We start from the raw sequence: 21,678 nt of genomic DNA, 5'->3' as shown, positions 1-21,678 counted from the left end.
TTTCCCACCTATCTCAACATCTCCAACAAAGATCTTATTCACGATAGCACCAAATAATGCAACTTCAAATTTACAAAATGTAGTTTTAAGCAGAAACAAGGTGAATTTGAGGATCCTGCATTGGCTAAGACATAATCCTCTTCGTACTTGTCCACGCACAAGGCCGTGAAGCCTGCATTATCTTTGTTTAAAAGGGATCCTCGGCTCTCACCCTGAACGGCATTCAATAATTACTTATGCCATGACAGATACTTTAAAAGCTTTAGCAGGATTGATAAATGAAAAGATAACAATATGACGCTTCGAAGGTTATCATTGTTTACCAGCATTTAAGGACCGCTGCGTGGTCAAATGCAGGTCGCAGTTTACTATATTTGCAGAAAGGTTTATTGGACATTTTAGTGTTAGAAAGACGTCTCCTGTTGCTTCTGTCTTAAACGTCGGAAGGACAGAATTTAGTGTTCTCACGCAATCTTACGTTGGTTCCACAAGCAGGACTGGGGGATTTCCTAACCTACGCCGATTCTCGCAGATATTCGCTTAGAACGCTTTAATTTTTTTTTCAGGCTTGTCCTATGTTGAAGGTGGTTGTCATTTTCTAGTAAAGAGGGGTACAAGGATAGACCTGACAAGCAGGTACATGCGAAGAAAGGAATGGCTATGGAATTGGCGAACATAAACTTTCGTCTCTGTTTTATGGGACGCGATGTACCCTCTCCCCCCTCGGCTAGGGTTATGTTATCCACGTTGCTTTTCACTTTCTTGTATTGTGGTCTACCTTCACAGTTTCATACACATGTACGCTATGTGAGATCTCGACCACAGCCAAAAATTCCAAAATCCATTATCTTTGCGGAGTGGATAGAAATATAAGGATGTTTCAAGATCAGTCCTTTTTTCTTGTATCTTTGCATATCTTCAAACAATTATCATTATATTTTCATTAAGAGACTTTTCAATAAACATAACTTTCAGCTGTTGTCTAAAACATCACTTTTTCAGTTTTGTTCAACCAAGACTTTTAACAACAATAAACATAATTTTCGGATCTTGTCTAAACCATCGATCACATTTCCAGTTTTGTTCAAACAAAGATTTTTAAGAACAATAAACATAACTTTTGGCCCTTGTCTAAAACTTCACTTTTCAAGCTTTGTTCAAACACAGGCAAATTTCTTGTTTACAAATGCTTAGGAAAACTAACTGCTGAGTAAGTATAGCTTTCTAAACCTGACAGAATAATTAAAAAAAAACGTGAGCGGGGATTTCATTAACGGCAAACTAAAATCACGACGTTTAACCCACTGTTTCGGCATGGTATAACCTAAACACCACCTAAAATTTCAAACCCATTTTTTACTGCACATTTACAATTATACACTGGTGAGAATACAATCGTCGATCATTTTGTATATGCCAGGTTTTTATCATTTCGTGTTAGGTGTGTATTGTAGTACATAAATAATAGCAAACTCTTCTTATTTTTGTGCATTCAATTTGAGAGGCGTTTCCAAGTCTTCTTATATCATAAGCTACATGAATAGAAATCAGAAAGTGGAGTGGATGTTGATTTTACAAGCATGCAGCTGCATTAAACTGTAGATCGTGGCTTTCATAGATTAAAGTAAAAAAATATGACCTGTTCTTGCAGATAAGCCGCACCCTCGATTTAAAACAGGACGATAGTTACAAAGGTAACAGGATTTTTGCAGTATATATTGATTTTTAGATTTCTTTAATCCAAAACATGTTTAAGGGCACAGCTACTGTAAATTCATGCTACGAAGTTTGGACTTTCTTTTTAGGGTCTTAATCGTGAGAGTCAATCAACGAAGGTTTCCGACGTGTTTTTGGTATAAATTCAAAGAATTGAAGTGAATATTGACTTCCACGTCGTGACAAATGCATATTGCCTTATTTATACACGTTTCCCACCCTATTTCATTATCTCCAAATAAACATCTAATTCACGACATCACCAAATTGTGCAACTTCAAATGTACAGGAAAACGTTTGTCCGCATGTAGAAACGAGGGGATCAAATTGACGAGATTTTCGTACTGTAGTTCGAACCCCTTCCAACAAATGTTTGTTGCCATGACAACTACTATCAAACTTTAAACTTATTGATTAATGGAAAGATAAAATATGAAGCTTTAAAGATTATAATCGTTCAACGGCATTTCAAATGCAAAATAAGGACAAGTATATTCTCAAATGTAAGATCATAGAATCAGTATCAAGTTTTACTTCAAAGCTACTTTTCTGCTTATGCAGCTTTATATTAGAGCGACATTATGCATAAGTAGATTTAGAAACGCTATTCAATTAATTGACATAAGAAACAATCAGAAAAAAAAATTATTATGCGCCCCGGCATTACATGCTGGTAACTACAGATTGCAATCGTAAATCTTTTCATTTATCATTGAACTGAAGCTAAGTATAAAAGGCGTCGTTACAGCAACGCTACTTACACTTAATGCTACCGTGTTCGGCTAAAAACGCTTTTCGAATTTGATTAAAGTATAGTCAATAAACGTAACTTAGAAGGCCAGAGCCGTATTATCAGGTTAATTCAAATATTTTATATAAAAGACTAGGAAAGATCCAAAATTTAGGGGCAAATAAAGCCTCATCGTTCATAGTGTGCCTCAAAGGCGAATAAAGTGCGTGGTTTTTTAAAATAATACGGCTTAGCAATTATAAAAAAAAACGGACAATATAGAACACTTCGAGCGGAAGAAATGCCAACTTCTAGCTTTTTTTCTTTTGAGAGCTTAATTAAAAAGGAAACCAAGGTAAACGCCTAATACATTTGCGCGTTGATGATAGGTCACTTTCTTCTGATGTAATGTGTAATCAGTGAAAAAACCTGGCGTCAATCACGCATCACGAGGTACACTATACAGGAACACTATACAGGTAGAATCACGAACAGAATTCGCGCAACGCTCAAAACCTCTCACTTCGGAAATGGCTGCCATCGCGAGTCATTTTAATTTTTGGAATGCAACAAGCGAGAAGGCTCTACGAACAGTATGGCTGCACGACGAAAATTCGAAGAAAATGTCTGTAGCAGTCGTTGCTGTCGCGATGATAGCGTTCCCGTTCATCGTGTTTGGAAACTCACTGGTCATTTTATCAGTTTGGAAAGACCCTTTAAAAAAACTCCGGTCATCGCCTTCTAACTTTATTCTGTTATCAATGGCGATTGCCGATCTTTTAGTTGGTTTTGTGGCGTGTCCAACAACTGTGTACTGGCATTGGGCTGTATTTCACAGTGACGATCGATCACATCTACCACTGTTATTCAGTGCTACCTTACTGATTTTTAGTGTTAGTCACATTTTCCTGCTGACAGTCGACAGATTTTTTGCTTTGGAGACTCCACTTCACTACAAAGACAAAGTAACAAATAAACGTGTCAGCATCGCCGCTGTTGCTTGCTGGAGCTATTTTCTTCTGTTTGGATGTGCGTTTGGCCTGTTACAGAGATATTACACCATTATGGGAGCTATCTACAACATACAAATGTTTTGCATCGTCGCTGCAATATTGATCTTGTACGTGGTGATCTTGTGTGGCTTTCACAGATTCTCTAAGAAAACGGAACTGAAGGACCAATCGGCAGCAAATCGTCAGAGGATTTTTCAGAGGGAGAGAAGTCTCTGGAAGGGCATTGCCATCGTCATCTGTGCATTTCTCCTCTGCTTTTTACCGTGGTTGATATCCCAGTTAATTACATTATTCTGCATATCATGTCATCGTAATTTATGGTTGCTACTGCTTTCTAACGCATTTTCAGTCAGTTTAATGTATGTAAACTCCGGATTGAATCCTTTTTTGTATGCATGGAGGCTTCCAAAGTATCGAGAAACATTCAAGCACTTGATGAAGAAGAGAACTTGTTGCCGTGGCAGTGAAAACAGACGAAGCAACGAAAATTGTATTCATGGCAGAAGGGTTTAAGAACACTGCCTTGACTTCATTTGATAGAACAAAAATGGAAAGATATAAAGCCTTATTGCATACCCCAAACCCGTAAATAATGAAATGTTTGCTAAAAGAAATGATAAGATTGCCCTTAGAGCAATGTATAATAAGCAACATAATTCATTAGAACATTTGGTTTAGGAAACTTCTCCAAAACCAAGAATCAGCTTGAAGTGACAAATGGTGTTTTTAGGCTTAATTTTCCCGAAGCAGTGAGATATATTCAGTAATTTCAGTCAGTTTGTGTTAGAAGAAATCCCCGGTCACGTTTTCTTTAGTTAATTCTGTCAGATAAAGAAAGGTGAACTTTCTCAGCTGTTCGTTTCCCTACAAAATGGTAAACAAATAATTTGACTTCGTTGTCATTAAAATAGGTCTGTTTGGACAAAATGGCAAAACGGAGGTTTTGATAAACGCCTAAATCTATATATTAGGTGGAAATCGACTAGACTTTTCTTCATCAAATACTTGTTGGAAGAAATCGAAAGTTACCATAAACAAGTCTGACAACGAAACGTTCTTTGATTTTTTACCATTAGGTGAAGATAGACAATTCAGTCGGATTATCAGCCTTGCTGATGCATTACCAATCTAACACCCAATTTTATACCCAAAAGATTATCCGCAGTCAATTATTTCACACTTTTATTTTCGTTTAGGAGACGAAATGCAAGAATTGATAAAGCTGGCTCTGATTTTTATATTACTTTAGTTTAGTTAAACTGTGTAAGCAGAAAGCGAATATTCACTTTAACAACCATAGGGTTGTCTTGTGATGTTTGTAGTTTTCAAAATTTGAACACAAAAAAGCGCTCTTATCGCATTATAAAACTACCAAGATATAACACGCACTGATTGGGGGAAATATATCTTGGAATTTCTTGTGAAGACAAGTCAAACAAAGGTCAGCGTTGTTCAATAACCTTTTGAAACACGCGGTTTAGCGGTCTCAATTGTCTTTTTATGGCTAATAAAAGGCTGAAAATAACGGAATTAGCAGCGATCACCAGAACGACGATCGCGAGCTTGACAAAGAATTGGTGTACGAATTACAGGGAACTCCTAGATTACGACTTTATTTATTATGTTTGTTTCCCAACTTTGGATAAGTCAGAGCTCAGCAAGCTGCTCGAAAAGCACTCCAAACCCACCCAACTGCCTTTTTATGTATTTATAAGATCAATGCTCCGACTGCCAGGCCTCCTCATCGAGGCCGTGCTTGCCACGGCTACTGCCACGAGCGACGGATGGTGATTCCTCACTTTCGCCCCACCCACTCGACTGGACTCTCTTGCTTCCTCGTCTCTTCCGACTACTCTCTCACCTGCGACGCCTTCCAGTGTCCCTCGGCCCTGCTTCACGACGTCGAGCGACACCGCAACACGACTTATACTCAGCGGACAGACGACTTAGCTGCGGATCGCTACCATCTAGACACATTCACGAGTCTCGCCATCATCCGCCTCTTCCTTCCGGACCGACTTCTCTCGCTGACACACATCACTCCTAGATGACTTCCGCTCGTGTCGCGTCGTCACCACACATTCTTCTCCTCCTCACCCGGACGATCACACTATCGCTACTAACAGTTTCTTGTTCGATATGTTAAGCTGCTTAATCCCCAGATCTCCCTTCTTGATCGTACTAGGCTCGTGCGGGAGTTGTGGGACTGTTCCAAACCATCTAGGCCCGCGCTCTCTTTTTCCCGCTTGTCCTAGAAAGTAATACAGTTTGAAGTCGGGTCTTGTGATGCGTTCACGACCAGTTAGGGGTATTATGATTGTCCTTTTCGCTATTGCTTGAATTACAATTCTCAACCTCTTCCACGGGGACTTAGTCGTCTTTATTGTTTTGCAAATTAAAATAAAAAAAACTCGACCAATATTTAAGGAGTACGGACCTCACGCTAGTTGACATCATCCATTTTCTAACTACAATTAACGTAACTGCAGTTCTTTTGTTCTTCGCGTCTTTGTTTTGAGGCTGGAAATATATTTAAGGACATATTTTCAAACTTACTGAAACGTTCTACAGTTTTTGTGTCTCTTTGAATGTGCACAAGCTACTTTACAAAAGTGGTTTAGACAAAAGGAAATTAATGATAAACAACAAGACAATAAATACACTCATCGTACGCTAACGCAATTTCGTTTTAAGAAGATTTTTCATAACACATTCTTTCATTAACATTGCTGAAAAAGACAAAAAAAAATTTCTCAATCTTTACTGCTAAAGAAAAATTATAATTTTCCGTGCACTGTTAAAGAAAAAGGTTTCAAGCAAAAATAATCGTGGAATCCCAATATTACTATAAAAGCTTCCAATATATTTTATCACTACCTTGATGTCATTTAGTTCCATTATGTGGCTTTAAAGTGAACCGAATATCATAAGCCTCAAACAAACTTTCCAAAGTGATCTCGAAATTGAGACAAATACACGAGTCAAGCTTAGCATTTTGTTTGTATAAAGATCTCTAGTATAAATGGCAGCCGTCTTAGGCCACTACAACTTCTGGAACATAAGAAGCGAACAAGCTTTACAAGAAGCATGGTTGAGCCTAGAAAACGTGAAGCTTCTATCAGGGATTAGTGCTGTTCTATCGATAGCAATGTCTCCGATAATCGTGTTTGGAAATGTATTGGTCTTGCTGGCAATTTGGAAAGATCCTCTCAAGAAACTGCGATCATCGCCTTCCAACTTAATTTTGATATCTTTGGCGCTCGCAGATCTTCTAGTTGGTTTAGCAGTTTGCCCAATAACGGCCTATTGGGCTTGGGCGATTTACACCAAATTTAAATCGCCCTTTGATCTGTCTGTGATATTTGCCATCAATGTTTTCTCCGTCGACGTGAGTTTTGGTCATATGTTCCTGCTGACAGTGGACAGAGTTTTCGCTGTGGTGACTCCACTTTACTACCGAGCTAGAGTTACAAATAAAAGAGTGCTCGTCGCCAACTGTACTTGCTGGATGTATTTCATAGTATTTGGATGCGCATTTCTCATGTTGCGGGACTACTTTGCCATAATGGGAGCTGTCTACAACGTGCAACTTCTTTTCATTCTTTTGAGTATGGTAATCATGTACATTGTGATTATGTTCTACTTTCACAGATATGCTAAGAGGAGAGTAAAAGACCAATCATTGAAACATGGTCGAGTTATCCTTCAAAGAGAAAGAAATCTCTTCAAGGCCATCACCATCGTCATTTGTGCGTTTCTCATCTTCTACATGCCGTGGTTCATCGTTCAGATGTTGATATACGTTTGTCGGCCCTGCCACCCGCATTTACCGTTACTTATGATATGTTTTGGAGTTTCAGGCAGTTTAATGTGCGCAAACTCAGGTTTAAACCCCATGTTGTATGCGTGGCGACTTCCAAAATATAAAGAGACGTTCAAGCACTTCTGGAATCAAGTATCCAAAGGCCTCCATCGTGCACAAAGAGACGACAACAAACCTAACGTTTTTAACACAAGGCTGTAACAGCGATTTAAGATGCTAAGGCACAGGTGTGCTCTTTATATTAAAAAAATAACATTAAAGTTTGGAATGTGAAGATTGAAAGTTTCAAATGGAGAATGAATTGTTTTGAAATATGTATAACTCGTTGGACTTAGCATCCATCATACACGTATTTGTATACATATATTTTTTTATGTCACCAATGCTAGAGTTTTCCTTGAACATGTGGTGACCTAAATATCGAATACTGTGCACTTTCTCTGCTTTTAAGTGTTACCAAAACGAAACACAGTACTGAGCTTTTAGATTGCGAATTTTCTCCATGTCTGTTCATGTATTTCTTGGTTGGTACTGGCACGTGTTCGCGCTTTGAGTTGAGGGACTGTTGCAGTATTAATCTTAGGGGACGAGGCAGTTTATTGACTACGTTTGTACGAAAACTTGCAAAACTAAGACTGTTTTAAATTTTGTACTTCAGTTACAAAATGAGCAAAAGATGCTCGATGTCCAAAAATAAATGGGGCTGGGAAGACGGGAGCCACAGTCGCTTTGCCACAAGGTGTATGGAAGAACAGGCTAACCAATTTTGAAAATCGGTCCTCGTAAATCAGTATGGCTATTTTCAGAGAGTTCTATGACAAATTGAAGTGGTCGCTTACCGCGCGCAGGTTTATAAACTTATGAGATATTTTCAGATCATCAGCCTTAAAGGTGGTCCGGTGATTGCACACGAGTGGTGGCCGCTTGGGAGAGGTTTTAACTATAGTGATTTGACTGGAAACGTTTTGGTATTTTGGAACGTGTTTGCTAACGAAAGGTGATCGCTTGCGAAAGATGGTCGCATAGGGAGGTTCGACTGTATAAGAAAAACTTGATGGTGCGTGAGAAGATAAATGGAAATACTTTAATTATTAATCTTTCAAAAATCGGCAGAGAAAGTGATTTATCGAAAGAAAAGAAAATTCGTTAATTTATTTCAGTCATTGACGGCCGCCAGTGCAGTTTCTTCCGCGGTGCACCCGCTCGATGCATGACGTAGCGTGACATTGCACATGTATTACGCACAAACAATATTAGCGAGTAAGTCGTTAAGCTAATGTAGTCATAAAACTCCAGGTGATATCCAAACTTGAATAACTACATCACTAACATGCTGTAAATTTATTAACGCAAAGTTCATACGCCAAGCATTATCTTCTTGGTGAACTCCAAATTCAGAGTCCAAGCCTACCACATTGTGCTCGTGTTGTATTCTTGGAAATCACCGTTATCTCTCGCTATGTCTCTCACTATCCGATGTGTAAGCGAGAAGTGATGAATTTTTGGGCAACCTGACAGAATTACTTCTCTTCCAAACGAAATAACGTGCCTTTTTCCTAATTCGTATGCCGCCGAGCCGTCGGCTTGGTCCATAAACGTGCAAACAAAGGAACTCGTCCAATATTTCTCAATACGGACCCCAAGCTCGTTCCGTTAGTAATATCAATTTCTTAACTACAACTAACATGCCAGTGGAGGTACATGGGAGCTATAAAAATTGCTTAACGTCTCACAGTTGTCAATTTCTTTGAATATACACAAACCACTCAAAGAAAGTATTTCAAATCACATACGATAAAGAAAAAGCAACAAATAAGACAAAAACTGCACTTAACAAGGCCTTTCTTTTGTCGTATAATAATAAAATAATAATAAAAAAAAACAAGCTGGGGCTCCCGGTGGCCTCTCCCTCAGGGTTAATTATTCATAACCGACTCTATCATTTGAACTGCTGAATAATGCATTGCCTGCTAATGATACGATAATTCGTTTTCATATTTTTTTTTTGAAAATAAAAAGCTTTGAGCCCAAAGTAGCATCAAAATTTCAATTTGCCAATTTAGAGGCAATTTAGAAACGAGAAGAAATCTGGGACGAACCTCATCACGCGCGCAGTCTCTTGTGGGACCGTTACAATTAATATGGCTCCTCGTCTTTTGTTTTGTCCCCAGCAATGATCCCACAAGTTACTGCAAGATTAGACTTGCCCCAGCTTTTTTCTCTTTTCTAAAGTGGTGAATGTACTTTAAAGCTCTCAATATATACTATGACTACCAGTTCCATGACATCAAGCCTAGTGTAGCTTCAAACAAGACCGATTCAGTCCTTTAGTTGTATTCTTGAGAAATATTGTTAACTCCCTATGTTCCTCTTTCCACGAAATTGTGTTAATTGACAAAATACTCAGGGTGGAAGGGGTAGTTCTGAAATGACGTAGTCCTCTAGACGGACTTACTTTTCCAGAGTCACTCTTCCAGAGTCACTCACTCAACCAATATTTTTCAATACAGACCACACGCTGGTTCAATGACATCTATTTCGTAACTGCAATCAATATCCCTTAAGCACTTCCTTTCTTCTTTGTGTCTTAATTTCAGGGTTAAATTCGGCTCAAGGCGTGCCAATATTACATACGTAAACGCACTTCGTTTAGACACGAAAAATCGTCAGTACAATGTTAACATAATAATATAATTTATAATAAAACACTTTGGTTTACATCATTGCCGCGTGGGAGCCCAATAAAGAAAATGGACTTTGACATTCTTTTTGAAGAGCCCAGGGAGGTACATTGTCTTAAGTTTTGAAACACATTATTCCATTGTAAGAGGCAGACTGCAGGCACTCCGTCTCTGGTAGTTTGAGTTTATTTTCGGCTCAGGAGTTTCAAAGTGGCCTTTTAAAAAAATCCTACAGTTTTCATGTTTTGTTTGACTGTACACATCTCACTTAAAAAGTGGTTTAAATCAAATAAGACTGAAAACAACAAACAAGACAATTAATGTACTTGAAATACAAGTACATTCTTCCATTCTTCCATTCTTCTTGAACGCGCTCTTTCATTTATATTGCTAAAAATGGTGCTAGAGGCAGCCCCTCACTAATAAAAAAGCGTAAGGTCCAAACAAACGCAAAACGTCAATCCACGTAGACAGCTCCCAATATATTTTATCATTTCCCCTTCTGTATCATTAGGTGTCATTATGTGGCTCAGTTAAAAAGAACTGAACATCATCAACCTCAAACAAGAGCTCGCCGTTGAGACAATTGACATCATAGTCAAGCCAAGTATTCCATTTGAAGAAAAAAGAGCTCCAGTTGAAATGGCAGCTGTCGTAGGACACTACAAATTTTGGAACATAACAAGTGAGCAAGCCTTAGAAGAAGCATGGCTGAGCCTAGAAAACGTGCAGATTCTTTCGGGGATAAGTGTCTTTTTATCGATAGTGATGTCACCGATCATCGTGTTTGGAAATGTATTGGTCTTATTAGCAGTTTGGAAAGATCCTCTCAAGAAACTTCGATCATCGCCTTCCAACTTAATATTAACTTCCATGGCCATTGCAGATCTACTCGTTGGTTTAGTAGTTTGCCCAATAACGGCCTACTGGGGTTGGGTGATTTGCATCGAGGAAGAATCGCCTTTTGATCTGTCTGTGATATTTGCCATCAACGTTTTCTCCGTTAACGTAAGTTTTGGCCATATGTTCCTGTTGACAGTTGACAGAGTTTTCGCTGTGGTGACTCCACTTCACTATCGAGTTAGAGTTACAAATAAAAGAGTGATCGTCGCCAACTGTGTTTGCTGGATCTATTTCGTTATGTTTGGATGCGCGTTTCTTATGTTGCGGGACTACTTTGCCATCATAGGAGCTGTCTACAACGTGCAACTTCATCTCATTTTTTTGAGTATGTTAGTCATGTATGCTGTGATCATGTTCCGCTTTCACAGATACTCGAAGAGAAGGGTAAAAGACAAATCCTTAAAAGATCGTCGATTTGTCCTTCAAAGAGAAAAGAATCTCTTCAAAGCCATCACCATCGTCATTTGTGCATTTCTCATCTGCTACATGCCGTGGTTTATCGTTCAGATGTTGATATACGTCTGTCGACCATGCCACCCGCATTTATCGTTACTTATGATATCTTTTGGATTTTCTGGCAGTTTAACGTACGCAAACTCGGGATTAAATCCAATGTTGTATGCATGGCGACTTCCAAAGTACCAAGAGACGTTCAAGTATTTTTGGAAACAAATAGCCGAAGGCCTTTTTTGTGAATAGAGAGACGACTGCGAACCGAACGTTAAATAGTAATTTCAGCTGCTATTATATTTAAGGCCACAGTAAGGGAATTGTGTAAAAAGTCAAATGCAAAACATGTGATTTTGCCTATGTGGGAGAGAGCAAAAAGATCATGGAAATCGCGCGGCGCAGAGCACAAGCCAGGCACAAGATCTAATAACGAAAGCGCAATACGATTTCACGCGGAAACAACAGACCATGACATTCATCCGGATTATGTAGAAATTTTAGAAAGAAATGTCAACAATAGGCAACAACGCCTATTCCTAGAAGCGCTGCATTCTATCCAGGACATTAACTGCGTGAATGAGCATGTGCATTTCCCACAAGTTTATTTAACATTGGGAACATTCCTAGAGACCGGTGGCGTATAAAAACTGATTATGCAAAAACTGAACCAATTTTAACTCTGATGAAGGTAGCAGAGAGTTACCGAAAATTCAGTTTTATACGTTTTTACCAACATTTTTAGATCAGATGCAAACCAAAATTTTTATTATGTCAAACACTGATCGCCCTAATAACATATTGAAATGAGTTATTTCTTGAATTAATTAATGGTGTTTAAAATTGTGTATAACTGGACAATCCAGTACATTTGTTTTTGTGCATTCGGTTGATGTGACAGTTTTATCAAAACACGTCATGACCTTAATATTGATATTGGAGCTCTTTCCTCTCTTCACGTCTCACGCTAACTATCCATATCTCATTTGTCTTCAAATTGAGTACAGTATAGATCCTGCTTTGAGCAAAACTGAAAAGGTTATGAAACATCCAACTGCAAAGTGCCACAGGGATAGGTTATAAATGTCTTTTTTACGGCTGAATTTTTTAATTCAGGAAGTATAGTTGCTAGCCCAGTTGCACTCACTCGGTTGGCTGGTTGGTCGGTTGGATGGTTGGTCCATTGTCTGTAAACATTTTTTGCATTTCCGCTGACCAGCGGATATAATAGTAGAAACAGAGTAACAAGGCAGCCGTATAAAGACGGCTTTTTAAATTTAAAGGGGTTTAATAAGAATAACAAGAAAAAAAGAAACAATATGTGGCCGACAGTTACGGGTAGAAAGTAATCGAACGCCGAAAAAGTAGACATTTAGGGCGATAAATCGATCGATGTCTTTCGTGTCTATCTGTCGAGCTAGTGCGGTACATGAAGGAGCATTTGAAAATTGAATCGGCTTTCTCATACACTTTATCAAAGATGGAGCTATCTAGAAACTAGAGTGTTGGCTAAAATCGAGTGCGTGGCTGCTTGTTCGCAAGAAGATAAAAGCTTTATAGATGTAACAGCAAATGTACATTTTCACCTGAATAAGTCTATATGTCTTAATTGATATATTTATTAACGGCATAATTACCTCACGGCTTAAATGCTTTTATTTTCTAATGCATACCTACAAAGCGATATAATATACAAACCTTTTTAGCACCACGGATTAAAAAAAAAAAAAAAGGAAAAAAAAACCCTGACCCCTCCGGGGTTTAAACTTCCAACATCTCGCACCCCATCCTGACAACCACTCGAGCTAATCCGACATACGCAGTCTTGCACGACGAATAAAAATCATAAAAATGTAATAGACATCGTGAGTTTTATTAACCGCTGATTAGCTGCAGTTGTCACGCATGTTTCCTCATTTCTGCTTTTTGATTGCATCAAAGAAAATTTTAATTAAATGCTGCTCATATATTCTTAGGGACGGACCATTATTTTCTTGGAGGGGGGGGGGGGGGGATGAAAAATTTTCCTCTGCAAACTTTTTTTTTTAGTTTATGCACCTCGGCATGCAACATTTTTTTTTCGAAATTCTTACTATTTTTTGTTATACATATCGTGTTTGCAAACAATTTATTTTGTCTTTCCAAGCCCTGCAAACAATTTTTTTCAATATTTTTCATCCCCCCCCCCCCCCCTCTAAAAAAATAATGGTCCGTCCCTTATGGTATGGGAACCAAACGTAAAACTTGGTGACAAAAATTCAGTCGTGGCTCGAAGAGCTCTTTGATCTCATTCTCCGGCCGTCTGGTCAAAAGCGTTTTACTTTTACTTTGATTAATCGCATGATTTTAGTTTAGTGGTACGTATTGAGACCCAGACACGACCTGTATACCATAGAAAAAAAAAAAACGGAAAAAAAGCAACAATGTTTCACGGTTGTTAGCACGGGTCGCCCAAGCTTAATACATGAGCCTTGTTCCTATTTTTTGCATATATTGTAATCTTGAGAAAATATATGAGTTTGTATGGAATGCAACAAGTACGTTTGAATTACTAAACATTCCAAATAATTCACAATAAAAATGATTTAGTTAAATTGTATGTTGTTTTTATTGTCATTGACGGGGTTTGGGAACTCATTTGCTGTGATTTGAGCGAGAATAAGCATTCTAGTTTTTCATACCTCAACTGATATTAAGCGAAGCAAATGTTGCACAGGCCCTACATTGTTTCACTGGGATGCCTCAGTGAATCAGCTGTAGCTCATGAAATATGCCACATCCACTTCAACCTTTTGCAGGCTTTTATACATCAATAGACATCCCATAACTAGGCACCAAAAAAGTTCCATTTTTTCAACACATTCAACTACAAAAACGGCACTGTTTCTCGTTCTTGTCAATATCATCATGCGTGTGCCGCGCGACTTACATGCTCATAAATGCTAATTACTTGACGCCGCGCTTTTCCATTGGACAATTTGAACAAAACCACGCTTGTGACAAATTTCACTCAGTCAGAAAGGAGTGAAAGCCACGCTTTATGCCTGAAACAAATAATCTGCCAGGACAAGCAAACCAATTTTTAAATCAGTTTGCTTTCCTTAAAAAAGGTCTAAAATCCCGTTAATGTGTTTCTAGAAAAAAAAACGTATTTGTCTACGTTTTTCAGTAATCAGTGATGCTCAAAGTTTTGCACTAGGAGTAGACAGTGAGACACAGAGAGCCATGTACTGCAAGAGATTCACAAGAAAAGACAAGTGTGCAGAAATGAGTCTCTCAGTAGGGCATCGGTCTTTACCTGATCTCTCCAATACTGCTGATTCTTTGCAAGCCCCTGAGCCTGTTTCAGTTCCATTTAAGGTTGAGAACCTTAGAGCCCGGAGGTCTGCCTCTGCAATCCTTAAATTCTTCAGGTAGATTTGGAACTAGCCTCTGGTCTTCTATAACTGTCTCATCATAATCTTTCGCAACTACAATAGTTCATGTTCATCTTTATTTTTGGGATGTATTTGTTAACAAAAGCAGACATTTCCTTTACAACAAAATCTGATATTAATCTATTAACATCGCTTATCATCATGTTGTTTAAACTGATTAGACCAGTGGGATAAATAAATACTGAGGCAACAAAAGCTCGTTCTCTCATTTTTTGCAAGTCTATTGACCTCGTCTTCGGTTCGGTCCAAAAACAAACAAGAAAAGCAGCCCGATCAATATTATCCCAATACCAGGACCTCGTACAGTTTTTTTGTTAAATTAACCTCCAGGACTACCTTAAATAAGAGGGTGTGGATGGAGTGCTAATTTTTAATTGATAGCTTAGAAATGCTTCCGGTTTTTTAACTGACAGCTGAAAAATTCAGTTCAAATTATTATTAGCTGAAATGGATAAATTTTCTCTGAATATCCTCTGGATAACACCCACAAATAGCATAGCATAGCATAGTTAAAACCTCCCGGGAACATTGTTATACGACTTATACGCTTTAAAGCTGGTTGCGTGACCGAAACGGCACGACTATCTTCCCGACAGGCCTGTGGGCCTTTGGTCTTGCTCAGAGTGAGTGGAAAGAGTGAAAGGGTGAAAGGTCCAGGGCCTTACAATGCCTTTGGCGCAAGAAATGTTTACGTTAGCAACTGTTTCGGTGCAAAACTGCAGCAGATATCGAAACATAAACTTCACTTGTGGCCTTAAGCTCGATGGGGGAAATGGGCCGGATCGAAAGATAAAAGGCAACTATAACTAATACGCTGTTAATGATGGAAGCAATAAAGTTGAAGTCAAAGTTGAAAAAAGGCAAATTTCAGACGACGAAAATTACATTGACCGAGCCCTCAGGATGCTGCCGTCTTGAATTCTTCGGGATTTTTTCTTTACTCTCCCAGTTCTTCGCTCCATCAAGATGTTGGAAGAAGCGCCTCTGTTATGGCCTTGCTGATTTCATCAAAGGAGTGTAACAATATTTCTGGTCGCTCCTGCTTCAAAAACTAGTGTTTTCTAAGCAGTGTGAAGTTTGTTGTATTTCCAGCGGGACTTTCTTCCGTTACTATCCCTGCAGGCACTCGCTAGTTCTCGACCAATATTTTCCACTGAATGCGGTACTCACGCTAGTTGAATAACAAACTACAATCAACATCCCTTAAAAGCTTCCTTTCTTCTTTCTGTCTTTGTTTTGAGGAATAAGTGTGCCGCTCACGCAAACAAGTTTTTGAGGCATAAAAGTTATCGCAATGTCTTTAAAAGCCTGCAGTTTTTAGTGTTCTTTGATCGTACACATATCACTTAAGAAAAGCTGTTTAAATCAAATAAGGTAAGGCAAAGTCTGCTTTCGAACGTAGTGGCCCATCGGGTTGACGCTTATCTCCGGTTTCAATTAAGTAATACTAATGAAAAACAACAAATATTTTAATTATTGCATTTAAATGCAAGAGCTTCCTTCTTTCTTCGAATGATTCTCCATAACGAACTCTAAACAGTATTTACCTAAACAATGCCACAGCAAGAAATATGCATGTTCCATGCACCGTTAAAATTAAGATTCGGAAGACCAAAGTAACCATAAAATGTTTGAACGTGCTACTTGAAAGCACCCAATATATGTTGTGATATTGAAGTTACTTTCCATATCATTAAGTGTTATTATGCGGCTTTATATATAACCAAATATCACGAGCATTATTTAAGGGCTTGATATTAAGACAAACATCAGAGTCAACCTGAGCATTCCAGAACGGTGCACAGCTAGACTTTGAGTTAAAATGGCAGCTGTCGTGGGCCACTACAACTTCTGGAACATAACAAGCGAACAAGCTTTACAAGAAGCATGGTTGGGCCTAGAAAATGTGAAGCCGCTTTCAGTGACTAGCGCCGTTCTATCGATATTAATGTCTCCGATAATCGTGTTTGGGAATGTATTGGTCTTATTAGCAGTTTGGAAAGATCCTCTTAAGAAACTTCGATCATCACCCTCCAACTTCATTTTGACATCCATGGCCATCGCAGATCTACTCGTTGGTTTAGCAGTTTGCCCAATAACGGCCTACTGGGGCTGGGTGATTTACCGCGAAGATAAATCGCCGTTTGATCTGTCTGTGATATTTGCCATCAACGTTTTCTCTGTCAACGTGAGTTTTGGTCATATGTTCCTGCTGACAGTGGACAGAGTTTTCGCTGTGGTGACTCCACTTCACTATCGAGTAATAGTTACTAATAAAAGAGTGCTCGTCGCCAACTGTATTTGCTGGATGTATTTCGTAGCATTTGGATGCGCATTTCTCATGTTGCGGGACTACTTTGCCATAATGGGGGCAGTCTACAACGTGCAACTTCTTTTCATTCTTTTCAGTATGTTAATTATGTACATTGTAATTATGTTCCGCTTTCACAGATACTCGAAGAAAAGAGTAAAAGACCCGCAATCATCAAAACATCGTCGAATCATCCTTCAAAGAGAAAGAAATCTTTTCAAGGCCATCACTGTCGTGATTTCCGCATTTCTCATCTGCTACATGCCGTGGTTCATCGTTCAGGTTTTGATATACATTTGCCGACCATGCCATCCGAATTTATCGCTACTTATGATATCTTTTAGATTTTCAGGCAGTTTAACGTACGCAAACTCGGGTTTAAACCCGATGTTGTATGCATGGCGACTTCCAAAATATAAAGAGACGTTCAAGTACTTCTGGAAGCAAATAGCTGCAGGCCTGGGCCGCCATCGTGAAGAACGAACCGACAGCGAACCTGACGTTTGTAATACAAAGCTATAATAGTTTAAAGAGTAAGTTAAAGCCACAGTGCTGCTTTCCATGCGGAAAAAACCCTAAGTTGTTTACTTTCGAATTACGAAATATTATTTAAAAAAAAAGCTTTGTACAACTGCTACTTAGGATCCAATGTATCTGTTTGGTTTATTTGACAAACGAATGGGATTTCTTTTTTTTGCGTCCCCTCCCCCCCCCCAAAAAAAAATAAAAAAAAAAAGTAAAATAGGTTTGGGGAGGAGAAAAGGGGAGTTCCCAAAACCTAAAATGATCCGGGATTTCTTGACCTAGTCTACGAAAAAAAGCCTCTTCTCATCTCACCCGGCTGGTCTAAGTCTATGGGAGGCGGCTGTATTCACAGGCTATCGTTGAACATATCATAATCTAAACATAGCTAACTGAGGTATTTCCTCATAAAGCCTCACCCACCCACGAATGGAAGGTTTTGCGTTCTAACTTTTCTTGTAGATCAGTTGGGAACCACCTTTCATTCGTCTTCAAATCGAGCACAGGGGAGTAGATCTTGAGCTAAACAAAAAACTTGAGCTCCATCTTTTTCAAAAGGATAGCTTTTGCCTGTCTTTTACGATTTTCACTTCTGTGAAAGCGCGTTGAATGTTTAAATTTTACATTGTTTGATTAACTTCTGTGCCCACACAAGTTGTATACATCAAGCTGCGTTTGCAGAAAGAAAGTCAACACTTTCACAATATTTTTAACATCACGTTACATTGTTAAAAAGTTTATGCTATTACACGACGAATGCATTGCTTACATCAAATTATATAAAATTCACGACTGCTCATATATTGTCACAAATAAAGTTAACACAAACCAAAAACCTCGCTTCAGATTCCTAAAGAGTTAACAGGTGGGAGAAGTTCTCTTTTGGCAATCACCTAACATTTACTTTGAGGTTCATTAAATATAATGCAAAACAAATAATATTCGTGACACCTGGAACGCACTCAGCAGGGAAAAAACATGAATGATCTTCGGCCAATCAGAAGTGTTTAAGTAAGTGCACTCACTTAAACATGATCTTTTGGTCGGATCGTATGACAGACAGGTTAAAATCGCCATCTCCTTTGCATTGTGCTATATTTACTATGAAGACGGCCCATTCGAAGAAGGAAAGCCGACTGCCATAGCTTGGTAGAAAGAAAAAACACAAGCTTTGCGGAACATTTAAGGAGGGTTTGTATTGTCCTTTAGAGGTGTAGCTCCTCGCATTTTAACCGGTTTCCATGGTTTGTCGTAACCTTCTCTAAGGTCGTCGAGGTTAGAAAAATTAAGTTTATATTATCATGAGAGCTCTTTTCGTTGTGTGACCCATTCATCATTTACTAGGCGTTCTGCTATTCATTTATGTTACGACTAAAACACCCCATCTCATCGGCTTCTTCAGCTTTGGACATTTTTGGTGCAATTTATTACAATACTAGACTGATAAACCAGCTAACACAGAAATTGCAAACTAAGATTAAGACGGTTAACAGACCAATGTGTCGAATAATCGATTGAAAGATCTATTTCTTTTTGTCTAATAGCATCGCATATGTCACAATTATGCAAATTGATTTCAAAGGTCTGTGGATCTCATTTGAATTTTGTTCTCCCAATACCAGTGACGGGACAAAACAGGCAATGAACGATACTGAATCAAGTACATTAAAAATATAGGCACATAGCATTATTTGCTTTTTTATCATAACGAAAAGAAACTACCTTTCAGAAATGTCTCGTGTAAAGTAAGAATGATAAACAGCGAAAGCACGGTTGGAAAGGTTATGGTTCCTTTGCGAACCGCTACCGTGACAGTTATTTCGTTTCCCTTTCGTTACAACACATCCCGGGGGGGGGGGGCAACACATTAATGCCGGCATATCAATATCAAGACCTTTAAAAAAGCAATCAAGCGTCAAACGTCAATACAAGTTGAATTTCTCTTTTCAGATTACACAGACATATTTTTCACCCTCCAAGAAGGCCATGGTAATTCTTCCAGGATCAGCGAGTCTCTGGGAAGCTTCGTTTCACGATGTCGTTGAGGCAATACGAGTTCAGCTTGGTTTCGATTATTATTTCGGATCAGTGACTGCAGCTGTAGCCGTTCTGTTCATTGCACCGATAACAATTCTCGGCAATTTTCTCGTAATTTCCGCTTTTTACAAAGACCCGAACAAAGACCTTCGTTCCGCGCCGTCATACATTCTGCTTACCAGTCTTGCTCTGTCTGATTTTATTGTTGGAGCCGTCCAGACGCCACTGACTGCTTATTATTGGATTGACAGTTTTATTGCAAAGAGGTTTCCATTTTCATTCACATACCTCTTATCTATTAATGGATTTATAGGAATTGTTTCAATATTGCACCTGTTGGCTTTATCTGTTGACAGATTTCTAGCCATAGTTACACCTTTGAAGTACGCATCTACTGTAACCAAGAATCGAACGTACATCGCTGTCGCGTGCGTCTGGGGTTATGCCTTGGTAGTTGGATGTATTTCTGTCGTTCTGGAGAAAATCATCTCAAGCGGAACGTTGTTCGCATTTCATATTGTCATTCCATGCGGTTGCATGACTTACCTCAACACCAGAATTGTTATCAAGATGCGAAGAACATCAAGAGAACTCAACTCCAATGTCATTAAAGAACAGTCCAAAGTTTTCGAGAAGAGGGAACGCAAGGTTGTCAAACTTGTTTTTCTTGTTCTTGGTGTGTTTGTAATGTGTTATCTTCCCTGGTTCGTAACCTTGATATTGGCGTTAACGTGCAGCATATGTAATTTGAAAGCATTGATGTATGCATATGCCATATCAGGCATTTTACTCTACGTTTCTCCGCTTATTCATCCATTTCTTTACACCTGGAGACTACCTAAGTTTAAGAAAGCATTGTTGTGTTACTTTAAGTCACATACTTCTTCAAGTTCAAGGGCAGTTAATTGTAAGAACCTGTACAATTTAAACAACAGGCCAGGAGAAAATACTGATGTGACTGACACTGGCACTAGATCATTGAACAGTCGTCTTTAACGTTTTAGCGGAAGGTCTTCATTTAAACGATTATAAATTTATTTTAAATAAAAACTGTTATGAATCCTACTCAATGAACAACAAGAGGAACAACAAGAGGAACACTTTATTGTATATAACTCATTCATCAATTTACATCAATATGCTGGGGGATAAGGAAACCCTTTCGGGCTTTTATACAAGAGCCCCCGAGCCTAACTAATATGGTATTTTCTATTTACAATCAGGTTTGGTATGGTAGTATATATTATTATAAACTAATTTAGCGTCCTATGTTAAAGAAATCACATATGTCGTTACGGCTAGAGTTTAAATTATTGCTCAATAACATGGGTTTTGGATCGTCAAAGGTAATTGAAGGGCGAGAGGGTTCGGATCTGTCTATTTTTGTTGAGATGACTACGAGTTACACATATGATCTCTAACACAACAGAAATACAAATGAAGAGAAGATCCTCGCAGTTATGAACACAACTTAAGCAGCTGCGAAAATTAACCTGAAAAATTCAGACTTGCCCGGGACTCGAACCCTGACCTCTGCGATACCGGTGCAGCGCTCTAACCAATTGAGCTAACAAGCCATTTTGGGAGCTGGTCATTAAATTGCTTCGTAATATACCCGGGAAAGGTAAAGATGAAATAATGAACATATGAAGTCGTATATTTGAACTGCGGATGAAGAATATCAAGCAATCGTCACAAAGTTTTCCCGGAAAACTACAAAGCTTCGTCTTCATTGGAAAGCTACAATAACCAGTGCTTTCGTGTCACTTTTGTTCTTCATCTTTGCCTCCAAACATTCCCAGTCAGCTCTAGACGTCTCCTCCCCCCAGGAGGAATGAGGCTTCTCCCTATAACGGATGCTATATACGGGAAGCTCTGCCCTAAAAGAATATCTTTTACATGCTCAAGGTACCTTATTACATGAAATTTTCGCGCCATTCGCGTTCTAAATCGCGAAGTGACGCGACATAGTGTCGCGAACATACATTAAGTGACTCACTTATTCACAAGAGTCCCTGAGGAAGGATTTTCAGTGTATGGATGTGTCATACTCAGATC

The 21,678-nt window shown here is 38.8% G+C and overlaps 5 protein-coding genes across 5 annotated transcripts; all 5 read left to right on the top strand.

The window, feature by feature from the left end:
- Nucleotides 1-2,976: 2,976 nt before the first annotated feature.
- Nucleotides 2,977-3,972, top strand: LOC144642312 (adenosine receptor A2a-like). The gene has a single exon (XM_078501278.1). It carries the CDS (start codon nt 2,977-2,979, stop codon nt 3,970-3,972), a length of 996 nt encoding a protein of 331 aa, XP_078357404.1.
- A 2,377-nt stretch (nt 3,973-6,349) lies between these two features.
- Nucleotides 6,350-7,594, top strand: LOC144641989 (adenosine receptor A3-like). Its single transcript, XM_078500996.1, has one exon. The coding sequence runs from the start codon at nt 6,482-6,484 to the stop codon at nt 7,481-7,483; it is 1,002 nt and encodes a 333-aa protein (XP_078357122.1). The 5' UTR covers nt 6,350-6,481; the 3' UTR covers nt 7,484-7,594.
- Nucleotides 7,595-10,521: 2,927 nt separating this feature from the next.
- On the top strand, nt 10,522-12,096 carry LOC144644193 (beta-4C adrenergic receptor-like). The gene has a single exon (XM_078503620.1). It carries the CDS (start codon nt 10,606-10,608, stop codon nt 11,563-11,565), a length of 960 nt encoding a protein of 319 aa, XP_078359746.1. The 5' UTR covers nt 10,522-10,605; the 3' UTR covers nt 11,566-12,096.
- Nucleotides 12,097-16,572: 4,476 nt separating this feature from the next.
- Nucleotides 16,573-19,691, top strand: LOC144644173 (adrenocorticotropic hormone receptor-like). Its single transcript, XM_078503594.1, has 2 exons — nt 16,573-17,594; nt 19,534-19,691. The coding sequence occupies exon 1, from the start codon at nt 16,573-16,575 to the stop codon at nt 17,581-17,583; it is 1,011 nt and encodes a 336-aa protein (XP_078359720.1). The 3' UTR covers nt 17,584-17,594; nt 19,534-19,691.
- Nucleotides 19,570-20,616, top strand: LOC144642311 (adenosine receptor A1-like). The gene has a single exon (XM_078501277.1). The coding sequence runs from the start codon at nt 19,570-19,572 to the stop codon at nt 20,614-20,616; it is 1,047 nt and encodes a 348-aa protein (XP_078357403.1).
- Nucleotides 20,617-21,678: the final 1,062 nt, after the last annotated feature.

The sequence above is a fragment of the Oculina patagonica genome, chromosome 2 (assembly GCF_052425735.1).
Source record: "Oculina patagonica isolate OP01 chromosome 2, crgOcupat, whole genome shotgun sequence".
NCBI lineage: Eukaryota > Metazoa > Cnidaria > Anthozoa > Scleractinia > Oculinidae > Oculina > Oculina patagonica.
The sequence above is the reverse complement of the archived record's forward strand: the minus strand, read 5'-3'. Positions and strand labels throughout refer to the sequence as shown.